The sequence below is a fragment of the Corvus kubaryi genome, unplaced genomic scaffold (assembly GCF_017639235.1).
Source record: "Corvus kubaryi isolate FWS band 111438036 unplaced genomic scaffold, C.kubaryi_AGA036_p1.0 37337, whole genome shotgun sequence".
Classification (NCBI taxonomy): Eukaryota; Metazoa; Chordata; class Aves; order Passeriformes; family Corvidae; genus Corvus; species Corvus kubaryi.
The window spans coordinates 641,381-658,422 of NW_024581110.1; the positions used below are offsets into that span (position 1 = coordinate 641,381).

The 17,042-nt window shown below is 54.0% G+C and overlaps 1 protein-coding gene and 1 long non-coding RNA gene across 3 annotated transcripts in view; one reads left to right on the forward strand and one right to left on the reverse strand.

Moving 5' to 3' along the window:
• The window catches only part of TBX5 (T-box transcription factor 5), a 39,612-nt gene extending 31,531 nt beyond the window's left edge, over nt 1-8,081 (reverse strand). Inside the window, exons 1-4 of the mRNA XM_042031116.1 lie at nt 7,453-8,081; nt 4,894-5,069; nt 3,305-3,399; nt 646-765 (exon numbers count right to left, since the gene is read on the reverse strand). Of these exons, the coding sequence (XP_041887050.1) occupies nt 646-765; nt 3,305-3,399; nt 4,894-5,069; nt 7,453-7,492 (431 nt within the window). The 5' untranslated portion in view covers nt 7,493-8,081. The remainder of the gene's footprint in view (nt 1-645; nt 766-3,304; nt 3,400-4,893; nt 5,070-7,452) is intronic.
• Nucleotides 8,082-8,990: 909 nt separating this feature from the next.
• LOC121666075 lies at nt 8,991-16,045 on the forward strand. 2 transcript variants are annotated; one of them, XR_006016568.1, is made up of 4 exons: nt 8,991-9,210; nt 11,217-11,308; nt 12,086-12,210; nt 14,182-16,045. It is a non-coding gene; the product is annotated as an uncharacterized LOC121666075 (long non-coding RNA). The 2 variants fall into 2 exon arrangements; XR_006016569.1 differs by having other exon boundaries at nt 12,086-12,192.
• The last annotated feature ends 997 nt before the right edge of the window (nt 16,046-17,042 follow it).

Genomic DNA, 17,042 nt, shown 5'->3' on the forward strand with positions numbered 1-17,042 from the left:
GTCCATGCCATCCCATCCCCTCCCGCGGGCTCCTGCTCCCCGTCCATCCCATCCCATCCCCTCCCGTGGGCTCCTGCTCCCCGTCCATCCCATCCCATCCCCTCCCGTGGGCTCCAGCTCCTCATCCGTCCCCTCCCGCGGGATCCCTCCCACTCAGGTGCCCCGTGCCTGGAGAACAGGCATTTCCAGCCCCGCTGGCTCGGGGAATTCCTGAGCTCTTTGGCACCTTTCCCGTCGGAGATGGCTCTCGCTGCTTGCCCGTTTAACCCCATCCTTCCTCCTTTCCCTAAGTCACGGCACTCGAGCCAGGGGCAAAGAACAAATCCCTAAAGATTCTTCCTGCCCGGAGATATTCCCTTCCTTAATACCATGAAGCCATCAGCTACACAATAGCAAATAATCTCATCGTCAAACAGGATTCGTTATCCTTCACTAATTGCGACACAATTTCTCCGGTTTTTTCTTTTTTTTTTTTGGATGCATTTCTCTCCCAGGGACTGTGCTGCGCTCAGGTGAGGCTCCTGCAGCCCAGAATTTTGCATGGAAAAAGAAGGACGAGCCGCTGATTGAGGGAAACCTCCCACCCGGGCAGCCCAGAGGTCTCGTCCCTCCCCTCTCTCTCTGTCTCTCCCCACGCGTGCCTACCATTTATTATCTGCGAATTTGTATCTGTGGTCATCCGCTGGTACGATATCCATCAACAGGATGTACTTGGTTTTTGGATTGAGTCCAGTGACCTTCACTTTGTAACTGGGGAACATTCGCCTGTTAAAAATAAATAAATAAATGGATAAATAAATCAATAAAAGCGGAGTAGCAGAGAACATCGAGTTTGCCGAGGTGGTCCCGTGTGCGTTTGGGAGGAGGAGACGCCGGGGGGGGTCATTTAACAAAAGGGCGACGCCGCATTCCCAGATGAATCTTCCCAAAAGGCTCGGGTGCACCCTCCCCTCGGGATGCGGGACATGGTTGGGTGCTGCTGGGTCCCTCTCCGGGTCCCAGCCGAGGCGAACCGGGTGATTTCTCAAAGCAAAATGCGAATTTCGAGGCTGGCGGGTTTGTTTATTCACCTCCTCGTCTATTCGCATTTTTACTAATCATCTGTTTCACCAAAGTTTTGCATCTCCGTTCTTTGAACAAATCCAAGCGTGAGAACTTTTGGAAGCCAGTTACTTCCCTCCGTCCATAAACCGCTGGAACAGGAGAGGAAATTTGCCAAAAAAAGTTTTAAAATAAAAGGTATAATATAGATACTTCTATTAAAAATTGTATTTATATATCTTCCTACAACTGTGTATATTTATAAAAATACGTTCTCATATATCGCATATACAGAAATATAAACACTTCAAAATGCGTTTATATGAACACCTTGATGTTCTAGGGACAGATACAGAGGAAAAAACCCTCCACGCACTCAGGTGTAAGAGAAAATCCGTGAGCAGCCGTGTGACCACCCCGAGACGCAGCAAAGACACCTGACCAATCCTTGGAAACCCTCGGATACACACAGGGCAGGGGCTTTTCGAAATATTTTCCATTACTGCAAGGCAGGCACTTAAACCGCCGCTGTTATTTTAGTTCGAGCTTTCCAAATATTTAAAAATAAAGCAGATGAAAATGTAGCCCTGGACTTAAAACACGCATAAACAACAAAAAAAAAATCCGAGAAAAAAAAGGGCCCCACACCTCTAAAAATACCGCGCTCTTCTCCGAGGCTCGGGGTCTTATCGCTGCCGTGGGGCACCTGGGCCGGGCTTTAGCTCGGCTGTAAAAAGCTGAAGGGAGGCGAAAAGCGCCCAACGAAGGAAGCGGGCGCTGGACTTTAGGCTTTAAGGGAGAGGACACCAAATCCCACCTGGAGATTCACTTGGAACTCCACCGAGAACACCTGAGCGGCAGGAGCAGGGACTTCTCCAGCAATAAACACGGGGAATGAGATAAATAAGGAAACCTATCCCGCATCTCCCCTCGAGCCCTTGCCCTGTAAATGTCTGCTTTATTGCTCTCCAGATGAGATCTCTGTCCGCGGCAATGTTTGTTTGAAATTCCTGCAAGGTGGTTTCTGTCTCCCTTCGAGAGTTGGAATTTTTTTTTTTTTTTTTTTGGCCCTGTGGACCGGGTTTTTTTTCGAGAGATCCCAACTTCATCCCCCCCACACCATCCCACGTCCCCTTGGCCACAAACCCCTTTCAAACCCATTTTTGCAGCAGCGAGGTTCAAGGGGAAGGCGAGATCTATTCGCTAAAACTTTATCCAACCAGCTCGATATATATTTTTCCCCTCCCTCCTCAGGCAAATTTTCGAAGACCACAACAAATACCAGATGACAGAGCAAAATGAAAGTTTGACGCTGTGTTGTTGATCGTGTCCCTACAACCTAAAACTATTCCTACACGTGGAGGGTTCCCCCCCTTTCCTCTAAGGATTCTAATTGAAAATCCCAACGAAAAATCCTCCCTCGGGCTGCCCCCGATTTGTCGATAGGACTGGAGAGACTTTTTTACTGCGTTTCTCTGGCCGCTCTTCAATTTAACAACCCTCCACCACATTAATATCAAGGATACTGTTAAATCCCCTCAAAAATACCCACGTCCACATATAAATATCTGCGGATCAGGTTTACTGAGCCGGTCATGGAATCGATTAGAACTCCAATAAAGTTGGATTTGCGAGGCTGTGTATTTTTCCGCACACCCACGCAGATAAACACCCGCATAGAAATGCCCCCACATGATATTTATTTGCGGACGCATCTATCTCCGCATCTAAACAGCTTTGTTATCTTTCTATAAACAGTGGCTTAAGACCGCATAGACTTTTTAAAGGGGTGAAGTGGCTGTGCTGGGAATGTTCGCCCCAGAGGGAGAGAAAATAATTTTAAAACTCTGTAAAATGGCATAAAACTTCGGGGAAAAAAAAAAAAAAGCAGAAGGGCCGAGGGGCTCTTTAAATAATAATAATAATAACAACAATAATAATAATGGCCCAGCGAGTTGCTCTAAACAAAGTTGGCTTTTTGGCCAAGTGGTTGCAACTCGCGTTTGCCTGGAAACTTTCCAAAGGCCTGAAGTCGGAATTAATGATCCAACTGCTCTGGTTAAGAAAGAAGCCAGAAGAAACAGTTTCTGCCGCGTCTCTCCGGGCTCTCCACGGCCGGGCAGTGGCACACACACGGAGGGGCTCGGACAGGCGAGATGTGACCGTGCCCGTGCCAGGGAGGTGCCCAGTGCCCCCATCCAGGCGGGTGTGTCCCCGCCGTCGCCGCAAACACGAAGGGCACCGCGGAGCCCCCCGCTCTTACCTCCCGGCCTTCGTTATGATCATCTCCGTGCCCACTTCGTGGAACTTCAGCCACAGCTCGCGTTCGTGCAAAAACACCTTGATGCCCTCCATGCCCTGCGGAGCGGGGAGGCACAGAGCGTCAGCCCCGGGAGGAGAGGGGGCAGCCCCGGGAGGAGAGGGGGCAGCCCCGGGAGGAGAGGGGGCAGCCCCGCCGGGAAAAGGCCGGGCTCTGCGGGCCGGGGCTCGGGGCATTCCCGGGAAAACCCTGCCGCAAAGGCGGCCGGCAGAGGATTCCAGGCCGGAGTGCGGGGATGCCGCTCAGGGCGGGCCTGGAGCGGGGTCCTGCGGGCCGCGGGGCTCGTGGGGCGGGGAGGCGATGGGAGGGAACCCCCGGAGCCGGCTCCAACTGCATCCTCCCAGAGAAATCTCCCGGCGCTCCGGCCCAGCTGCTCCCAGAGGCAGCCGGAGGAGATTTACACCCTCTCACGAGCGATTACACTCCCGGCTGCGCTCTGCAGGCTGGAGCGGAGTAGGGTGTCACCCTGCTCCCCTCGCCCCCTTCCTTGCTCCTTCCCACCCAAGAGCTGCGATCCCCACGGTTGGGGCAGATGCCACCGTGGGGACAACACCTCCCTGCCCCGGGCTGGGAGGCACAGGGGACACCCCCAGCCAAACCAAGCACTTCTTCCCGTCACTAAAAACGCAGCCGAAGCGCCCCGTCAAACTTCGGGGTCGCTTTCCAAACGCCCCCGGTGGCCCCGAGCCCGCGGTGCCGGTCCCAGTGCCCAGCCCGGCCCTGCCAGAGCAGGGGGTTCATCGGGGGGTACCTGCCGGGGACAGGGGGGCTCTACCCGGGACCCCACAGTGGGGATCACGGTGGAAAATCCTCTCTCCCCGCATTTCCCCCGCTCCACTCCCAGCGCTGCTGGAGCCGGCGGGGGTCGAGGCCGGCTCCCAGCCCGGGAGCTCCCGGCACGGGAAGCAGAGGCCGAGGGATGGCTCGGAGCGCAGAGGTCCCGCACGGGAGCCCACGCGTGTCCCGGCACACGAGGGCTGAGGGAGGGGATCCCAAGACCCCCGTGGCACTATGGGGGTGCCCACGCGGGACAGCCACTGCCTGCCCTGAGTGCCCGCTGCGGGTGTGGGGCGTAGCTGCGCCCGCCTGGGTGTGCGAGGGGCGCAGATGGGTTTGTGTATATATAAAAATATAAAATATATACATTTCTATCTTAGATACGCCCAGCAGGAATCTCCCCTCCTTGTGTGTTCTCCCGTGCCTTTGCACGCTCAGGCGAGGACACCCGTGGGTGTGTGGGTGCTGCTGCGGGGCGGCTTCCCCTCGCTCTTATTTCGGGTCCTATTCCCTGCCTACCCCTCCGCACCCCCCAGATCTCACACGGGCACATCCCCGCAGGTTCAGCGCCTGAGCACGACCTTAAATAACACTAAAGCAGGATGAGGCCCATGGCCAGGTGAGGCTTCGCCCTCGCGTGGGGCCTAAAGTAACCCAGCCACCCAGCTGGGGCGGGGAAAAACGCGGAGAAAAGGGGAAAATACCAACAAAATTAAACAGTGACGGGGTTGAAGGAGAGGAGCATGGGTGCTTACCTGCTGGGTGAAGGCTGCTTGGGGTGAGGTGGGCGACTTGCTGGTGGCCCCGAGCTGCGTGTCCTGCTTGGCTTCAGCCTGGAGCTCCTTGGCCTCCGAATCCGCGGGCGTGCTGGGGAGCCCGAAGCCTTCCTCGCTATCCGCCATGTTACGAGCTTCCTTCGCCGAATCCCCCACTGCAGGCACACATCGGGAGAGAGCAGAGATAAGAGACGCACAAGTCAATGCTGACGTTTAATAAAATATAGATATTTCTACAGCGGGCTGGCTCCGAGCGAGCGCAGCGCCGGCCGGGGCTGCCCCGACCATGCCGCCACTCACTTCGGCTGCCCAGGCAGGGAGCGAGGCCCTTTAACTTCGGGAGAGGGAGAAATAAAGACTTTTATTTATTATCGCAGCCCGCAAGGGATGATAGGATTTGGGGGGGGGCTCGGGGGGGTGGGGAGGGAGGGGAAGGGGGAGGCGGTATTATTGAATGCATCTTTTGGAGAAGGTAAACAGCGCGTTTTAGGGCTGCCTGGCAGCACGCGGGGAGCGAGGCACCCGAGGGGCTGTGGGACAAGCAGCTCATCGCACAAATGGCTCTGGAGGTCGGGGGCTTCAAGGTGGGGGCTCCAGAGCCTCCCCGAGGCTTGGCCACCTCCAATTCCTTCGGGCTCGCTGCGGCCCAGGAGGGTTTAAAGTCCCCACTTTGCTCCCAGCGAAGTGGAAGCTTTCGCCCCACAGGAAAACACCACTGACACACGAGGCCACTTCTCGCACCCAATTCCCAAGGAAAACTCAACTTCTTGCACGTCTTATAAAAAATGAAACATTTAAAAAGCCTGTTCTTCCCTTACCCCGGGCAGTTACAAGAAAAGCAAAGGGTGGACGAGGAAATGAAAATATAAAAGTGCAAATAAATCAACCGGACAAACACTGTACAAGGTAATGAGGACTCGGGCTGGTGAACGGGGAGCGGAGTTGGGGCTGGAGTGAACTAAGCCACAACATTTGGGATAAAACTGCACCAGCAGAGAAAGCGAGCTTTAAAAAATACATGGTTTATATCTGATGCGAGTAACCGCAGTGAGTTTTAAAAGCTGTATTTTGAATTAGCTTTAAAGGCTCTATCAGGAATGGTAAAAGTTTCATAGCAACACAAAAAAACCCCCCAAAAAAGATAAAAGCAATTGAATTATCTGCTAGGTTTTTATTGTTCTTAAGGAGTTCAGAGTTTTAAGAGCTTAAAAAAATATATTTCTTGCGTGTTTCAAAGAAGGGGATTCAGTTTTGAAAGGCCAACCATATGGAGGCAATATTGGGTTTAAATACATGAGAATGTTTTTTAAATGAGTTCTTCGCCCTGCAACGATATTTGAAAGCTGTTAAAAATCAAGCAGAGAGCGCGAAAAAAAGGCAATTCTCCTTTAAAAGCGAAGGAAATTTGGGAGTGGGAAGGAGGGGGGAGAAAATGCTCTTCCCCGCTAGTGGTGGGTAACCCGCACACGCACGGATCTGTGATTTAAAAGGACAAAAAGCCAAGGGACTCCAGGTCCGCACCTCTGGAGCTGCAGCTCGTGCCCGGGCACGGCCCGTGCCCAATCCCTGCCTCCTTCCCTCCCTTCCCAAAGTCTCTTTTCCCAGCGCGCACCAGCCAGAGACCCACGGGCGAAGCGAAAGCGCTACGAGCGCGGAAAGTGCGCGGAGCGCTGCGGGAGCCGCTGCCCCGGGCCCGGGCCCAGCCCGCGGGGCAGAGCCGCAGCTCCAGGGACCTTTTAAGGCTTTTCTCTTCCCCTCCTCCTCCTCTTTTTTTTTTTTTTTTCCCCGGGCTGTTTGGTGTCTTGTTTGTTTGGGTTTTTTTTCCTCGGGAAGCGCCGCTTATGCATTTTTTAATCGATTTCCCTCCAGCTTGGAGCTGTGACTCCCCCAGAGCTGGCAAGGTTAGGGGGTAGAGCGAGGGAAAATAGTAATAACAACCCCTAAAGCGTGTTTATTAAAACAAAGAGGGACCCAGCCATGGCAGCGCAGCCCAGCCCAGCGAAGCCTCCCCGATGCTCTCCACGCCCAGACATAATTAAGCAGATATAAAAATAATCATAATTTTAAAAACAGAGGGTGTGATGACAAAAAAAGAACCCCACAGCTGAGAGCATTTGGCGATCCGTGGCTTCTAATTTTTTTTTTTTCCCCTTAAAAGAGCTTCTGAGAAGAAATGGAGCTTGACAGAACCAGGCCGCGGTGGCTGGATGAAAAATGCATCTCGCTTTGCTAAAGTAGCGCCAAGTGGGTTTGCGGGAGGAAGAAACACAAGGGGGGAAATGAAAAAAAATAAAAATAAAATCAGCACCCTCTGCTTTTGTTCCGGCCTCGCCCCGGGCCCCCCCAGCCCCACGGAGAGAGCAGCCCCCTCTCCTTCCCCTGCTCCCCGCGGCTCCCGAGGCCTCGCAGCTCCTCGGCAGCGGCGATTTGTGGCTCCCGATGCCCCCGGGCAGCCGCTCTCGCTCTGCCTCGCTCACGCACCCGCACACACAGAGGACAGACCCCGACGGACAGACATGGCAATGGAAGAGCCGTTACCTTGCTTGTTGAATTCCATGCACTCAATGCATCTCCACATAAATAATGTGTGGGTCTATTTCCCCCGTTTGCAATGGAAATTACAATGGGATCAGGCTTCTCGTGTGCATATTTCCTTTTATTTATTTATTTGCGGATCAGCATGTGAAAACCCAGCCTGGAAGAAAAAATTCTATCCAACGCAAGCCTGCTTCTCTCTCTCTCTCTCTCTCTCTCTCTCTCTCTCTCTCCCCTGCTCTCTCCAAACACTTCCAGGTTGTCAGACGCACTAGAAAGGATCCTGAGACCAAGATAAAGCCCCCACCCCCACCCTTTTCTCAGCCTGATCTGATGCAGTTCTCCCCAGCCCGCTCTTGCTGCTGCCCACCTAAAAATAATTTAAAAATTTAAAATAGTAATTAAAAAAAAATAAAAAAGAGAGCGAGAGAGCAGAAAAAAGAAAACAGCACCCTCTTGGGAAAAAAAGAAGAAGAAGGAAAAAAAGTTTCAGCCGGCTGGTAACCCCCGCTCCTCCGGGCAGGGTCGCGGCGCTGCCGCTGTGGCTGCGCGGAGCCGGGCGCGGAGCGCGGAGGAGCCGAGCGGAGCGCGGAGGTGACGTGGGCTCGTCCAGCTCCGTTCGCCAAGTGCCGGGACCCGCTGCCCAACCAGCTGGGATCCTGCTCCGGAGAGACTCCCTCTCCCACAGCCCTCCCTCCCGCCCCCTCCCCCCCAAACCTCCTTTTCCAGCCTATTTTTCTGGCCGGCAAACAAGAACAAGGCACAAAGACAATCATCAAACTCCCCAGCAACCCTCCCCCTCTCCTTTACCTCCTTCCCCGCTCCCTCCCTCCTTCCCTCCCTCCCTCCTCCATCCATCTCTCCCAACCAAAGAGAAAATTCAGCGTCTGGGAATATCCTGCCCCCCCCACCCCCCAAAAATAAATCGCTGGCTCCGCTAACCTCGTACCACCCCCAGTTCCCCCCTCCCGCCCTCAAAGGCAGCCCAGAGGTGTGGATTTAAACCCAGCTCTAAATTTGCTGGTGCTCACAGAGGCCTTTTATTGGGGGGTGTTCCCCCAAAATAGCTTTCCCTAACGGGTACAATCCCCCCCCCCAAAAAACGCGTCGGAGTGGGACCGAGACCCAGCGAAGGTGGCCCCGGGGTGTGCGCGGGGCTGTGGCCCCTGTCCCCGCTTGTGGCCGCGTCCAGGCTCCTTCCCCTGCCCTTTCCCATCCTCTTCCTCACCCCTCGCCGCGCTGCCACGGCCGAGGGCCGCAGCCCCCCGGAGCTCAAATAATCAACCCGTCAGCGAGGAGCGGCGCTGGGGGTTTATCTGCATCTTCCTTCGCTCCCTCTTTTTTTTTTTTTTTTAATGTATTATTGGGAGGGTAAAGTTGAATAGGTCAGCGCAGGGTAAACAGCCTCCCTGTCGCATTCTGCAGCCTGAAGAGAACCAGATTGGCGAGGCGGATTTTTGATAAGACTCGGAATAAATGGCATGGTTCAGATCTGCTCTGCCCACCCTCCTCCTCCTCCTCCTGCTGCTGCTGCCCCCACCCTCTGCTCGCCGCTCTGTCCCGTCCCCCCACCCATCCAAAAAAGAAAAAAAAAAGAATCCCTCACTCTTTGCTGCCTCTCCATCAATTTTTTTTTTTTTTTTTTTTTTTTTTTTTTTTTTTTTTTTTTTTTTTTGCGTTTCGAGGAAGTTTTCAGCAAATCCACGCTCGCTCCCAGCTCTCGCAGGGCGCGATAACACCGGAGCCCTCTGAAAGTTTGAGGTGAGGAAGGGGAAAGTCTGGGGGCGAGCGGCTCTTGGGGAGGGGGGTGCGTCTGTGGGTGTAGTTTGGCATCTCCCAAACCCTCTCCATGTGCGCGCCAGTCCCAACAGCTACTTGAGGAGAAACAGCCAACAGTAAACGGTTGCAAATAAGAATAATAAAATAACTGCACTTGTAGCCGCAGAGAATAAGCCAGAGAATGCTACTTAAACAAACAGAGCGAAGCTTGTCCCATATTTCATTATTTTTCGAGGGGAAAGGAGCGGTGGAGCCCTTCCAAACACAAATAAACCACGCAGCAAAGCGGGCGCTCGTTCCCCCGCGGGGAAGGCGGCGGCCGCAGCAGCGGCCCCAGCCCCGGCCTGGGGCGAGCGGGCAGCGGCGGCTCCGCAGAGCCCTTCCCCTGGCCTGGGCTGTGCTCCGAACGGTGCAAACTTGGGGGGAAAAGTGGGAAAGAGGGAATTAAGCAGGCGGGCGCGGCGGTGCGGGGAAGCCGCGGAAGCACGCGGTGAGTGCGGCCGGCCCCGCGCCGCACGTGTGCTGCGAGCATCCCCCAAACGCTCATCCTCCAAAGGAGAGGGGGTTTTTCCTTAAAAAAGAAGCAAAAGCAACGAGGAGAAAGGTTTCTCGCAGCTGCAAGCGAGAGAGAGCACGAGCTTCCCTCCCCTCGGCGGAAAGAAAGGGAAAAGTGAAAATCCCTGAAGTTCGGAAGAGCGAACCCGAGCACGGCCGCTGCCTAGAAAAGCACTCACCTCTCCAGTGCCAAACTAGCTCTCAAACACCTTGAAGACAAGTTGAAAACGATGCAAATAAATCGAATTTATTTCCGTCTGCAGGTTGGGGGGGGAGGAGTGGACAAGGAGGGAAAGAGAAAAAAAAAAGCAGCTGGGGAAAAAAGGACGGCAAATCCAGGCTCCCCCAGGACTGGAATGGCAGGGTGAGGAGCCTTCCAGCTCGAAGCCGGTTTGTGGTCTCCGACAAATTAAATATTACTGTTTATTACCAGCCATACTCCGATAAAATAAAGAGAGTTCAAGGCGATAGCTGCTATCTCACGAGCTTTGCTCCTATAGGACACGGAGACGTCACCAGCCACGCAACTGGCCTGTTCTGTCATGGTTGACTGCAGCAGTAATGGAAGGTTAATTTGCATTATTCTCCTCTTTTTAAAGCTCTATCAGGGAGATTCCTGCCTTTACTTTTTTTTTTTTTCCCCAAAAGAAATCCACTCAGTGAAGTGCAAAATACACCGTGGCTGGGTGTGTGCCGCTTGTGTATGATGGATGTATATATAAATACATATATTCACAAGGCAGACTCACATATGCGGCTGTGAGGGGTTTATATCATAGACGACCGTGTATCACCCAAGCGGGCTGGAAACTTCAGGAAAACCCACTGATCCTTGGAGCAGAAACGGGGAAAAGCAGGAGCAGAGCTCCCGCTTCACCAGAGGGTTAAATTAATCCAACGGGATTGGCATTATTCAGCCTAATTTCTCTTTCTAAACAAATAATGCTGTCAGGGTGAGCAGGAAACTTGTCCAGTGACTGCTCAGGCGCCTCTGGAAGCAAGCACGCTGGGCTATATATAGCAAATGATAACCTGGTTATTTGCACGGATTCAAGCGTGCTTCAGGAGCCAATTATTTGCTCTGATTAAATTTAAAAAAACATAGGGAAAAGAAAGGGAAAGAAAAAAAAGTAGTAAATCCAGGCGATTATTTGCCAAATGAGATTGACAAGGGAAAAAAAAATCAAAACCCTCCAGATCCCTCCAAGTGCAGCCAGTGACTGCAGAGATGCCGCTGGCGCTGCCCCGTGTCCCAGCTCTCCCTCAATCTGGAGGGATTTTGGGATGCACTCGCGGTCGCAGCAGGAAGATTTCACACCCCCTTCCCCCCCCCCAAAAAAAAAAAAAGTTGAATAAAGAAAAAAGTAAAGTAAGAAAAGTATACACAGAGAGAGAGAGAGAAAATGACACTAAAGCGTTTTTTCGTCCAACAGAAAAAGAGAGGAGGAGAAACGGGGAGCGAGGAAATAAAGAGCAACACCTGAGGAAGAGCGAGAAGATGGTGCGGGAGCTGGAGGCTGCCAAGGTGAGTGTTCCCAGCGGGCACCTCAGCCCGGCTCGGGCAGCATCCCCCGCACCCCGGCAAGCCCTGCCCGCACTTCCCCGGGCTGAGCTCTGCAGGCGCCCGGGAAAGCCAGGCCCGTAGGAAAAGCACCGGCAAGGATGGCGGAAAAAAATGAAAGGAAGGGGGTCACGGAGGAAAAGCCCCCCCCTTGCCCTGATGCGCCCCATTTGCCGGATCTGGCCGCGCTCCTCAGCTCAGAGTCCTCCCAAATGTCCGGGATGGAGGGAAAAAACTCACCGAGAGGAGGGAAAAAATCCCCGAGGAGGATTCTGCAGCTGGCACCGAGCGCCCAAAGGTGCTGCTGCTGCCAGAGCAGGATAGGGCCTCACCCAAAACGGGAAATAAAATCCTCTCCCCCGCAGCCGGCATCATCTCCTGGTGTCCCCTGAGGTCCCCCCGGGGCCCTTGAGGCCTCTACAGCCGAGGGACGGGAATCGCTTCCCACTGCCCGCCCGGGGACCGCTCTCTCTCGGCCTCCTGCAACAGCCTGGATCCCGCTGCTGCCGGGGAATGCGGGACCCACGCGGGAGCGGGGAGACTTGAGGGGTGAGAGAAGCAGCACACGCAAGAAGGCAGATGGGTATGTCCGTAAATAAGGATATTTAAGCACGGTTGTGCATCTGTGAGTGCGGACACCCCGCTTGCACACACGCCCCACGCACGGTGCCTCTGCGCTCAAGCCTTTAACCAAATTTCATATCCCGTGTGTCCTAAATATAATTTATTTTATATCTTTAGACTAAACGTGCGGTGGAACCGCACGGGTGCCGAGATCCGAGAGATACACGTGAATAAACGTGGCTGTTCGTACACGTAAATATCCGCAGGCACACCACAAAAACCGCGTGTGCGTGGATGCGCAGGTGATGAGATCTTCACAAACACTTGCACAGCAGCGTTTCTGCCAGCTTAGGCCACCCCTGCCCCACCCGCCATAGGGTTTCTATGGATATTTACGTCTTACCCGAGGTTTAAAGGCGGATTTTTGGGTGCACACCAGCCTTAATCAGCCCCCACCTTCCGCACATCTCAGTGGGAGTGGGCGCAAATCTGCGCACCCGCAGAAGGCGGGCGAGTGGATCAGCGTGGATGCACCGCCTATGCACCACACTCTCTCCCTATATATATATATATATATTTATATATTTATATATTCTATAGAAATAGAAATCCCCCCCCACGCATTCTCCAGCAGCCACGGCCCCAAGCACCGTGGAGCACTTACCTCCGTGGGGTGGCGGGTGCGTGGCTGGGCCCCCCCGAGCTCTGTGGAGCCCTGCCAGGCTCGATCCCGGCTTTTCAGCTCCTCCCCGCCGGCTCCGGGAGCGCAGGATCCGGCCCGAGCAGCCCCGGCCCCACCGCCCGGCCCCGGCGCCTCGGGCCGCGGGGAGCCCCGGCTTTAGGGCCCCGCATCCCGGAGCCCCGCACGGCCCCTCTGCCCTCCTTTGCAGGGTGTCCCTCGCCCTGGAGGTTTCTCCTTGCGGGATTTCCCCGGGAGAGGTGGAGGGAGGGGACGGCCGGGGTGCTGGCTCGCAGTGGGGTCGAGGTGTCAGCAGTAAGAAATAGTGCCGAGCATGAACTCACTCCCCCCGCCCGCCCTCCACACCCCTTTAAAATCACTTTTTGGGTCGGCTTCACCAAATCGAAGAGGCTTTTGCATTCACTCCTCTCGCCGCTCCTCGGCAGCCACCCTGCCCAGGGACGGGGCAGCGCCGATGCCTCGGCGCTTTTGGCCTCCCAACGCTTTTTTTTTTTCTCCTTCCCATATTTTCAGAGAGAATCAGCTCCCTCCTAGCAGGGATTATTATTTTTCCTTTCCATTTTTAGATAATTTACTTCCCCTCTCCGACCAGTTCTCTCTTTGCTTTTATTTCCCTTTTGTTGGCCGCTTTTCGCTCTGGTGAAAAACGCACCTGGGAGCAAACAAGTGTTTAAAACAATCCTCCTCTCTGGAAGCATTTTTTGTCCATTCACTCGTTGGGGCTTTTTTCTGCGTGTTGGGTTTTTCCGCCCAATTATTTCCTTCTTTTTAAATTTTCTCGCAATCCTGGGGGCAGGGACAGACTGCATTGACCGGAGAGCTGATATCAACAAAATATTTGTATGGAAGTCCCGCCAATACAGTTCTCTCATGTCATTATTTCCATTACAAAATCCTGCATTTAGTGCTGCGGAGTTGCTTTAGACGAGCCTTCGGGGGTAGATACCTGGGTCGAGGGCTTTTTTTAATTACAGGTGAATAACGTTTTTCTTTTAAAGATTGTGGTTTCAAGTAGTTTGGATTCTTTTTTTTCCCGCCCTTCTGGCTACTTTAAGAAAAAAAAAAAAGTTTGCAATTAAAACCCTTTCCCCTCCCTGCAGCCCATTAATTTCCCAGGCGAACTGCGGGCTTTAAAATAGTGACGAAAATGAAAAATAAGGAGCCGGGCAGAGGCAGGGCTTGGCGTGGCGCGGGCACGGCGCTGCCCTTCCGCACCTCCCACGCGTGGGGTGAAGATCCCTTTTCCTCCTGGATGCCAAGCAGAGCGAGAGGATCCCAAAATTAATCTAGAAACACCCCTGGAGCAAAAGGGATCCATTCTCTTTTCCCTGTCTCCCTCCAAAAAGGCATCTCTCGGGAGGGGACTCCAGGGAGACAGGGCGCGACCCCCTCCCCAATTTTTCCCCAAGGAAAAATCCTGCCCAGGAAAAGAGGGAATTCGGCTCATTCCTCTTTCCCCCCATTATCAGCGGGTGATGTTTTAGTGCCCATGGGATCCCCCTTCCATTCCCGATCGGTGCCCGATGCTCCCAGCGCGTTATCAATGCCGGGCTAAACCGCTCTTCCCAAACAGGGAACCCATCAGGGCCTTATCTCGGCCCCAAGGAGAAAAGAAAAGCAGATAAGACCTTCGCTCTCTGCCTGGGAAGAAACTAATGGGGGCAAGAGAGGGGAAAAGTCCTCAGCGCCCCGCGCCTCTCCCCGAGAGCGATCTTGCCATGACCTTGAAGGGGAGGCGGAGGGGGGCAGAAGGAGCCCGATCCCGAAGGTTTGGACTCAGGCACTGATAAAAGGCCTCACAAGCAACACCTGTAAATGTCCTTCCCTTCCCTTCCCTTCCCTTCCCTTCCCTTCCCTTCCCTTCCCTTCCCTTCCCTTCCCTTCCCTTCCCTTCCCTTCCCTCGCCCTCCCGCTGGAGCCCCGGGCGGGGGGACACCCCGGCCATCCCCACAGTTCCCTCATTTCTTCCTCCCTTTCTCTCCAACTCATTTTTTCCCCTCTTTCCTCCTTCCCAAGCCGTCTCGCCTCCTTTCTTCCCCTTTTTCCGTTTCTCCCCCCTTTTCTCGCCCCGGCCGAGCGACAGCGCAGCCCGGCCGCTCTGTTACAACCATATTATCCTTTGTATTCCCGGCCATCCACAAATTTCGGGAGCAGGGGACGGGAGCTGTGGGCCCCCGGCACGGGAACTGCGTTAACCCGGCTTTGGACGGGTGTCACGGGCGTCCTAAAACCCACTTTTATCCACGAGGGAAAAATACAGATTACACCAATAACCCAAACACTTCTTGAGATTTTTGTGTGTGTGCACGTCTTCAGAAAACGTTAAATACCAAAAAATATTCACAGGACGAATAGGAAAGGAAAAAAAAGAGCATTTTCTCTCCTGTTCCAGGGCTGGATGAGGTCCCAAACTGTAACTTCAGGGCCCTGAGCTACCCGAGTGCTGACGAGAAATCGGTTTTGAAGGGGCAGAGCCCCGCGGGTGTGTGGGGGAAGCACCAGCAGTATTTGGGAGCAGTGGGATGCCGTATGCGGCTTCCTGAAGTGTCAGGGATTTAATTTTGAGGGTAGCAGGTATCTTCCCTGGAGAGCTTTTCCACACCAACAGAGGTGGGGGTCGGGGCTGAATATCTGGGTGGTGTCGGTACTCGGGGTGCTAACCCTGATTTTTTAATGAGCCCACATGTGCCTCCACCCACACAATCCTATGGATTTGTACCTGTTCCACGGGTATCAACGTTTCGCATTGGATACGTGCTTCTCTGTCCTGTGGTTGCGGGCACAAAAATTCCTGCTTTCACCCCTTGAAGAAATTTTAGGAGCTCGTTTCGTTCCTGCCCGGGATTTCTGGGGCGCAGCCAGGGGTGGTTACCTGCCCCGTGTGTGTCTGTCAGGCTGCCCCCGCAGGTGAATGCTTTTGCCAGCTCATTTTGGGTTGAAAATGGTTCATTTCTAACGAAAAACTCTTTTGAGGGGTAAAGAGCGCTCGAATCTCTGCGCAAAAAAGCTCCCTCGGAGGCCGGGTGGGACCTGCGGAGCCGAGCCCGCGTCCCCCCGCCCAGGCTGCGGGCACGGGAGCCACCAACCTCCCCACTCCGGGGGCCCGGGGAGCCGCCGCTCGAGACAATGTCTATTTTCTGTCATTAATAACTCGTTTCTTCCTTAAAAAAAAAAAAATCTCGTTTGGATCCAAGATTGTTTTTATGATTCAGTCGGACAAGACGGAACACATGTTAGTTTAAGCAGGTTCATGAAATAGCTGTAAATCAAATAAAGTTTACGAGTTTAGCAGGAAATACTGAAAAGATGAGGGGGGGAGGAAAAAAAACTCCGCCGAGGCAGAGAGCAGCAGGCTGGAATAGTCGGTGGAGTTTTGTCCTGCTCTGTGTTTCTCTCTGTTCTCTTGTGCATCTTGCCGATTAAAGGCCTCGAGACCCCGTGTTGGCGCCAAGTGGCATGTTATTAATCAGTTATCCCGAGGTTCAGTCCGCAGAAGAGAGAAATTTAATCACCAGAAACCAGACCCGACATAAAAGAGAAATCTAAAATCAATTCCCGCCCGTCGTCCCGTCTGCCCCTCCCCTTCCCCACCTCCGAAGCGAACAGAACGAGCAGAAGCAATCAAGATTGCGCTCCCTCTCCCCCTTAATTGCGGCGGGAGAACCGCAAATTTCTCCGAGCTTTAGCCCGAACAGCATTTGGAAAAAAAATTAAAAATTTTAAAAAACTACAGAAAAAAGCCCCAAAGCCCCGCACCAAGTCTGTCCTTGATCTCGCTATAAAAACGTGATGGGGGAGAAATATCCCGAGCGGAGCCTTTTATAGTGGAAACAGGGGGTGTGGGACGGGGGGGTGCGGGTGGAAATCCCATTTATCGCTGGGAAAATGATCTTTGAAGGCTCCCAGGCCTGGCGGGGAGGGGTCCCCTCACCCCAGATGCCCCCCAGCCTCTGCCTCCTTCCCCCAGCCCAGGTTTTGCTCCAGCACGGGAATTCTGAGGGAAGGTGTCTCTCCCAAAAGCTGCGTGTCCCCCCTCGGGAGCTGAGCGCCGGCGTTCTCCCCACAGACACCTTCCTGCCAGGGCGTCTGGGGTGGGAATCCCCAGGTTTGGGAGAGGGCAGGAAAAGAAATCCTCGTCCCTCAGTGCTGCAGGGGGGACGGTGCCATCCTCGGGGAAGGGACCGCAGGTGACAGCAGGGCAGAAGGGTCCAAAAAAACCCCTTCGTTCCCCCCAAAATAACCCTGCTTGGAGTCCAGGGGAAACGGGGAGCGATGGGGATCGGCCCCGCAGCTTCCACGCGTGTTTCCCATGGGAATCACCCCGTCCCTGCTTCCTCCCGGCTGCGCTTGTCCCCCTGGGCTGCGTGAAGGGCACACGGAGGAGCTGCGAGCCGGGCGGCCGCCCCGGGGCTATATTTGGAAAAGAATTTGGAA